At 37.8% G+C, this 8246-nt stretch overlaps 1 protein-coding gene across 1 annotated transcript; it reads left to right on the forward strand.

Moving 5' to 3' along the window:
• The first annotated feature begins 291 nt into the window (after window positions 1-291).
• Window positions 292-6719, forward strand: LOC139948483 (uncharacterized). The gene is made up of 6 exons (XM_071946639.1): window positions 292-521; window positions 1135-1258; window positions 1728-1987; window positions 2322-2426; window positions 3702-3882; window positions 4755-6719. The coding sequence occupies exons 3-5, from the start codon at window positions 1834-1836 to the stop codon at window positions 3833-3835; spliced, it is 393 nt and encodes a 130-aa protein (XP_071802740.1). The 5' UTR covers window positions 292-521; window positions 1135-1258; window positions 1728-1833; the 3' UTR covers window positions 3836-3882; window positions 4755-6719.
• The last annotated feature ends 1527 nt before the right edge of the window (window positions 6720-8246 follow it).

Raw genomic sequence — 8246 nt, forward strand, 5'->3', positions numbered from 1 at the left:
AAAGGGGCAACCTCCACATACAGACCAGCTATGGACAAAACTGTTATGCATAGGATGGGTTTGCCAGAATTGATTTGGTTTATAGGCAATGTCCCATCTTCCCCAGTGTACCCGCTATTTGGAAATAATTTTCGTTTTCGGGGCATTTGCGCAATTTTTGTAACTATTTTATTTGGTATTGGTTTTTCAGCTGTTTTTTTTTTTTTTTTCAATTCGCCCTCATGCACACATGATTATGACTTCGGCTTTTTTTTTATTCATTATTTGTTCGTCATAATATGACCTAATTGTATTATGTAAGTTATAAGTTTGCCTTTGCCGTTTTGCGCCCTCGTGCGATGCACAGCGAGATGATCGTTTTTATTTTATTTTTTATTCTCTCCGTACATTTCATGTTTAAAGTTCATTAAAGCAGTAATCTGCTTGTGATCCAACATCTACTACACGTTCCATTGTTTTAGCTCACTGGTTTCGCGGGGTCCAGTGACCTTTCACCTCAACGACTGCTTTTCGTCCAACAGGTAAATCAAACTCTTTCAAACTTTCACTTTTAAATCTGTGATTTTGATATTTTCCATTTGTATTTATTACTTTAAAATGTACTTAAATTAGCAGCAGTTGCCTCCTGATTACTCTGGGTGTATATTTTGTTAATACTATTGAAGTATACAGAGAGATTTTTGTCTTGGAAATTCAAATTGTAGAGGTTCGTAGAGAACAACGTGTTTTGTGTATCGCGTAAGATTTAACGGTTCATGTGTGTCGAGTGCCGTGGTTCGTGGGTGGGCAGCGGGCCATGTGGTTATACTGTGCACATGTACATATTATACATCATGTACATGTACATTTACATGTAGCTATGCCGGGTGTGTTTTTAGTGCATGGAGGAATTAGGGTTAGTGTGATTTTATTGATCGTTTTATGTTCGTTCACGATAAACTTTGTAGGCCTAAATAGTGCGTATGATCACATTATCTTATTGTCTCAGTTAGATGGGATATATTATCCCTTTCAACTCGCCCCCTATGTTAAATGGTTTATGAAAATGGAGATGCATTTTAATGAGATATAGTATTACCTTAAACTGTTTTGTTTTTTTCTTCCTTCTTTTAAATTATTCAAATTTTTTCGCAGCGAAAGGATTTTTGCTGGTGGCCAGAGCAAAATTTCAACATCAAAAGACTCATCATTGACCACAAAAAGCTGAACCCGTCGAAATGGAAAAAGTTCCATGTCCGTGTGTTGCATGAGCGGTTCCGTAAGTTTACACTCAAATCATAATGACATTTATTTTGTAATACTTCTGCGTTCGAAAAAAAGGTAAATTTTTTTCTTTTAACACATTGAACTGGAATGAATACAGGTACATATCCCGGTTGTGAGAACTGTGTCCCTGAGCACGACACTTTACTATAATTGCTTCTCGCTGTCCAGGGGTAAATGGACACCTGTGAGGGCAGAGATGGTTCTTGTGGTTGGTTTAGCTTAGTGCACTACATATTTGGCAGCACAGGCTGTATACTCCTCAGGGAGCTAAGATGGTTTAAGGAATGAATATGGCCCAGTGACCAGGGGTACTAATGTTGGAAGCGCTTTGAGACGCGGTGTATAAAGCAATTTATAAAAACCGAACATTATTACTATAATTATTTGGGGCACATTTATTGATTGTCTGTTTGTGTTTGTAGCCGACGTTATACAAAGTATTTTCATCACATTTTTGACAGATACTTACCTGAAGGCTGATAAAGCCGTATCACGCTATAACTCTACGTCAGACAAATACGAGTCCGAAGAAGAAAGCAACAAAGATGGGCAGGTCGGGGAGCAAAAATGTCATCAAAGACAATGAATGGTGACAAGCGGGGTAAAGGAATTGATGATGGCGAAGAAGGCCGGGAAGGGGACAATGAGGAGGAGGAGGAGGAGAACATCGAGACACAAGAATCCGACGAGAGAGCATCCCTTCAGGAAGAGGTAAACACATGTAAGTAGTAAACTCCAGTACATTTCACATGTTTGCAACCAATTAACGTTAAGGGTCACATGAATGAAGACAATTAATTTAACATCTAAAAAAAGGATAAAAATAATACAAATTTCATGTCCTGTTTAAATAGAAGAGTAACTCGAGTAATTGTTAAAAATCTGTTTTCGTCCTCGGTCATACAGTTATTAAAACAATTACATGTATGTGTGTGTGTTTCACACTCGTTGTGACCCACGTCATCATTGTCATTCTCGACGAAGTAAGCCATTTGTTTTGTTTGTATATAAAAAACTTCAAATTTCTTAACACTTCATTATTATTTTCTTTGTAGCTGTCGTACTGGTGACCGATGCTGATATGCACAATGCAGACGTGATGTATTCTTCAATCGATGAAGAGCGTTCACCACGTACAAAATGTAGATGTTTTAGTCATGGTGAGTCACATTCTCTATATATAACTCAAATATTTGCTCCGGAAAAAAAGGTTTTTTAGTGAGTTTTACAACCCCTTCCATCCTCCCGACCCTTCCTTTTTCTCAAACCCAACCCCCCCCCGCCACACTTTCTTCTGTGAAGATGCATTAAAACATAAAACATTAGGTCTGTTCTAACCATTGCTATGATTATTTGGAAAACGAAGACCTTTGTCTCCCACAAAAACAACATCCAAACAGTCAGGGAATGGTTTATTACCAGAGACCACACCGATAACATGTGATTTCCTTTTCAATCCCCCCCCCCCACACCTTTCTCTGCCTATCTGTTGCTGTCACGGATTTGGTTTCGAATTTCCTGCTCTAGGGTTATTTCCGCTTTAGTTCTTTCTGGGCAGTGTGTATCTCTTTTCCTCGCACCTTCCCTCAGTTCCAAACCCCACCCCCTACCAACAACTGTTCCACTTTGACTTTGCCCCCCCCCCCCCTCCATAATTAAGAACTGTACACATATTAACGCCTCATACGCTCTTTAAAGCCTTGGTTTCCATTACATGATTCTCCATGTACAAGGGAAGAATTTTATAATACTTAACCTAAAGCTTTTTGAACGTTTTGAGTGTGTCCCGGTTTTACTATTTTTCTGTGCTTGTCCTCGAATTTGTTTTATATGATGCACATGTTTATTACCATCAAAACGTTTTTTTGTTGTCACAATGTTCTCATCTCCTGGTCTGTTGGCGCAGGCCTACATGTATGATTTCGCTTTTCCCCTTACACACATTATTGATCTAAAAATGCCATCATTACCACTAGAGCTGCCACATGTGGGAAGGGCAATGCACTTTTATAGCAGCAAAGCATTATGGGAAAACGGCATTTTTCATGTTATGCTAAATTATTTAGCAGCCATATGGTAAGAAATCATCCTTTGATAAGATACACTGCTGTCCTGATTACGTTTTTTTTCAATATATGTACTGAGCGTGAACCTTTAAGTGAATATTTCAACAATGAAGAAGATCTAGATATCAACTATACAAAATCCAGGGACGATTTGTTTTGTAACCCTGAATGAAGGACAAACCGGGTTTTGTCTTCGTTTCAACACCAGCATTACACTACTACTGCTATATATGTGTTGTAGTGTTATAAGGCTCGCAACCGCCAATTTTGGCGCTTTTGTAATAATCTAGTCAACAACTAATCAACACCATGAATCAAACGGTAATAAACGTTTTCCTTTCTCTTATTGCTTGCCTAATTTTCTTTAAGAAACAATATCTAGTGGTGAAGGCTGCTGGAGAAAAGGAGGCAAGGCCAGTACTAAGGAAAATGTTAGAGGCAGTGGCATCGGTACCAGTACTGGCAATGCTTTCAAAGTGTGGCCAGGAAAGGAAAAAGTGTGATGCCAAGACATCCTTGCAGGGTCTCGCTCTATATACGATCATTATCAGTAAGTAAACTCTCGACTTATTAATTTTACTAACTTAAAAAACCGTATTAACGAAAGCTATACTTTCTGCGAGTGATAAAAATTTGCCCTAAAATTGTATGCACTCCTGAAAAAAGAAACATGTACCTAGAGTCAGGTAAACACATTCAAACCTGTAACTTATAACACAAGGATCCCCTGCTCAGGAAAGGTACCTGGTTGGAAAAATTCAAAACCCTAGGTGTTGTTGACCAAAATGTACAAACAAAAAAGTATGTCCCTGATTGCATGTATTTGTTTATGTATGTGTGCCCTCATATTTACTGCCTTGTTGAGTCTATAACAAAGGGACAGTTAAGTACATTTGGTCTCTTATGTGGGTGTTCTTTCTTTTCACCCTTTTTTTTAAAGGGGGGCTCCATTGTTCTTTGATTGTTTTAAAAACTCCAGCCATCCGGCCCCACATTTTTCTACCCTATTGTTACGCCAAACTTTCGATGGTCCTGTTCACCGAAGGACTGCTTCAGGGAGAAAAAATGAAAACTAGCAGCATAATTATTATGTGCTACTTTTTTTCAATAGTACTTCAGTGTCCTTATTTGCCAAATAATATCAACTTTCTTTTTATGTATCTTAATCAAATTCATACACAAGGCCTGCCTCATTTTCTATTTTTTTTTCATAATTTTTTTCCCAAGTTCTTGCCATTTACTTTTTAATTTTGTGAAGCTTGTTATGTTAGAGCCACATGTGAAACAAATCACATCTGGATTTCAGAATGGAAAAAAACAATTCATGTTTTGTTTACTAGTGTGACAAAATGTTGATTGTTAACCAACATGAAATAAATTAACAGGCATAATGATGTTTTGTTTTTTTCTACATATTTCCAGGGGCATCAAGAGCTAATAGAGAAAGACCTATCCAACAGGCAGAGTTAGACTCCAACCTTGTTTGTTAATATACTTAAAGCTTATCCTAAGCGAAAAGTTGTCAAACTTCATCCAGTATTGAGTGTACCAGAAAGAGAGGACACCAGTGAAGAGGAAGCATAAGATGTATAGCTTAAGCACTCTCTCCTGCTTCTTAGAAAAAAAAAGAATGAAAGAAATTGATCATTCCTGAATTAAGGTACTCATTTTGCAAGCTGTCCACGGAATACTTGACAAAACAAATGTCAAGCAAAGCATTTTAGCTGTACAGGGCAAGTCAAAATGAAGTTAACTGAGATTTATGATTTAAAATCAAAACAGCAACTGTACTGACACTCAAAACCCTAGTGAAGTTCATATTAAACAAGCATTCTTTCCTGCTTATCTAAAAAAAGAATGAAACAAATTGATAAATTGTAAGAGAAGTTATGCTTAGCTGTTTACTGAAAACACTCATGTTTGTAGATGTAGATGGAATATTAAAACTCAATCTAAACATCTGAGTAAGTAGGTTTTCTTTTAAAGGCACTGGACACCTTTGGTAATTGTCAAAGACCAGTCTTCTCACTTGGTGTATCTCAACATGTGCTTAAAATAACAAACCTGTGAAAATTTGAACTCAATTGGTCGTCGAAGTTGCGAGAGAATAATGGAAGAAAATTTGTGTGCTTTCAGATGCTTGAATTCGAGACCTCAGCTGAGGTCTCGAATTCAATTCAAATATTTTAGTGAGAAATTACTTTCTCAAAAACTACATTACTTCTGAGAGAGCCGTTTCCCACAATGTTTTATACTATCAACAGCTCTCCATTGCTTGTTACCAAGTAAGTTTTGTATGCTAACAATGACTTTGAGTAATGCCCCAAAATTGTTATAAAAACTTACTTGGTGTAGAGCAATGGAGAGCTATTGATAGTATACGCATGTTGAGAAACGGCTCCTTCTGAAGTAACGTAGTTTTTGAGAAAAAAATAATTTGTCACTGAAATATTATTTTAACTAAACTTGAGGTCTCGAATTCATAAGGCGTCTGAAAACACACAACTTGTGCGACAAGTGTGTTTTTTCTTTTTCTCGCAAGTTCGACGACCAATTGAGTCCAAATTTACACAGGTTTGTTATTTTATGCATAAGTGGGAAGACTGTTCTTTGACAATGACTTTCCAAAGGTGTCCAGTGCTTTTAAGTGGAAAAATATTCAGGGAAAGTCATCAAGTTTGGAAATGAACATATATGCAGGGAAATGTTGGTGAGGAATGTACAATTCTGGTAATTATTTTCATTGTTGTGAAGTTTGGATGCTGATGTCATTATCCCTTGGAATGTGTATTGGAATGGATAATTTTATTTTTAATTATTAAACTTGTTAAAGTTGGTGGGATACTTAGGAATAACTTTTCATTGAGACTGAATAGTTTTGCATCTCGTTACAGTTATGGTTATGTGTTAACTTTTGTTGTGAACAATTAAAGTGTAAAACAAATTAAAGGTTTTGCATACGTTTTGTAATGTTGATCTGTAAGTTACTAATGTAAATTTATTTTTAAATAATGGTGCTCTATATTCTAAACCCGTATTCTATAACTGGTGAAGAAAGTGATTACATGTATTAGAGCGAAAACGGGGATTTCTAATGCCGAATAATAACGTTGTTATTAGGTGTTCAACAATTGGTTTCTCTAACCGGCTGAAACAGTAATTATTAGGTTTGGTTAAGGCTGTTTATAACGGGTCAAGAACGTGATTATTCGGTATAAAAAAGTGGTTTCTAGAACCGGTTAAGAACGTGAACACCAAGCGTGCGAAAAGGGGTCTCTGTAAAGGATTAAGAACGTTATTATTAGGTGTGCAAAAAGGGGTTTCTACAACCAGCTTAGAACGCGATTATTAGGTGTGCAAAAAGGGGTTTCTACAACCAGCTTAGAACGCGATTATTAGGTGTGCAAAAAGGGGTTTCTACAACCAGCTTAGAACGCGATTATTAGGTGTGCAAAAAGGGGTTTCTACAACCAGCTTAGAACGCGATTATTAGGTGTGCTAAAAGGGTTTTCTGTAAAGGGTTAAACACGTGATTATTAGGTGTGAAAAATGGGTTTCTACAACCAGCTAAGAACGTTATTATTAGGTGTGCAAAAAGGGGTTTCTACAACCAGTTAAGAACGTGATTATGAAAGTGAAATTCACGTGGCATTCACGTGCAGGGTATGACGTGATTATTTAGCAAAAACGCATTAACGCCTCCGAAGAGATTTTCACGTTTTTTAAGAACGTGATTTACTGGGCGTGCACAAAAGGGGTTTCTACAACCAGTTATGAACGTGATTATTAGGTATGCAAAAAGGGAGTTCATATGTCGGGATAATGACGTTTTCATTAAGGGATAAAAAAAAACAGTTCTTTTATAATAGAATAAGAACGTGATTATCAGGTGTCCAAAACACGTTGATAAACAACCGGCAAATAACGTTATTATAATAAGGAAATGTCCAGTGTATTCCATTGAGGCCTCCAACGAGATTATCCCGTGCTTTGAAAAACGTTATCTGTATAGCTGACCATAACGTGACCTTTAAGTGTAAAACAAACTTGAATCAACAACGGATAAAACACGTGAATATAACGCAGGGTAATAGCGATTCAATAACGGGTATTTTACGTTATTTTCTGGTTTGGAATGCGCGTTTTTTAGGATTGGACTGGTAACGTTATTATGGAAGTGAAATTCACGTGACATTCACGTTCAGGGTATAACGTGAATATTTAGCAAAAACGCATTAACGCCTCCGAGGAGATTTTCACGTTTTTCAAGAACGTGATTCGCACCAAACCTTTTCTCGAATTTCACGTGTTTTTCACGTGTTTTTAACGTTCCTTTGTTTACTGGGCTAACTTCTAAATGAAACCACAACACCCCGGTGCAGCACACTTTGATAGTCGTTCGTCTCGCTCGTAGTGTTTGGCATTGATTGCCCCTCCCAGTTATCTGGGGAACGTTAACACTGCAGGCAAGGCATTCACGACATGGCATCGGCATTTCCGTGCTTGCGTCAGAGTCAGTGCTCTATTTTACGCATACATCCATTTGCAATCCGTCTACAGCAGCAACATTTCCAACTTGTAAATCAATAATGCAATAGGCCCGTCTTTCCCCCGCTGTTCCTTGGCCCTCATGTACAGCATCTACTGGTCATGGCCCATTCGGCCACGACTCTTCTCTGGCATGTCAGGATAGACTTGGTACATCAGTCTTCTTATGTCCTCTGCTGCTGACTCAACTTCAAGGCTCTCTGCTTGCGTCTGCTGGCGATGGTGTATCAATTTGACCCTGTTAAAGTCCTTCCCGCCTGAAGGATCCAAGCGACATTCCAAGGCCTTGATAAGTTGCCCGTAGTCTTTTCCTTCGGCTTGCAGACTATCCAAGGTTAGTTGTGCTGACCCCAGTCTAGTATAATG

The sequence above is a fragment of the Asterias amurensis genome, chromosome 15 (genome assembly GCF_032118995.1).
Source record: "Asterias amurensis chromosome 15, ASM3211899v1".
Lineage (NCBI taxonomy): Eukaryota > Metazoa > Echinodermata > Asteroidea > Forcipulatida > Asteriidae > Asterias > Asterias amurensis.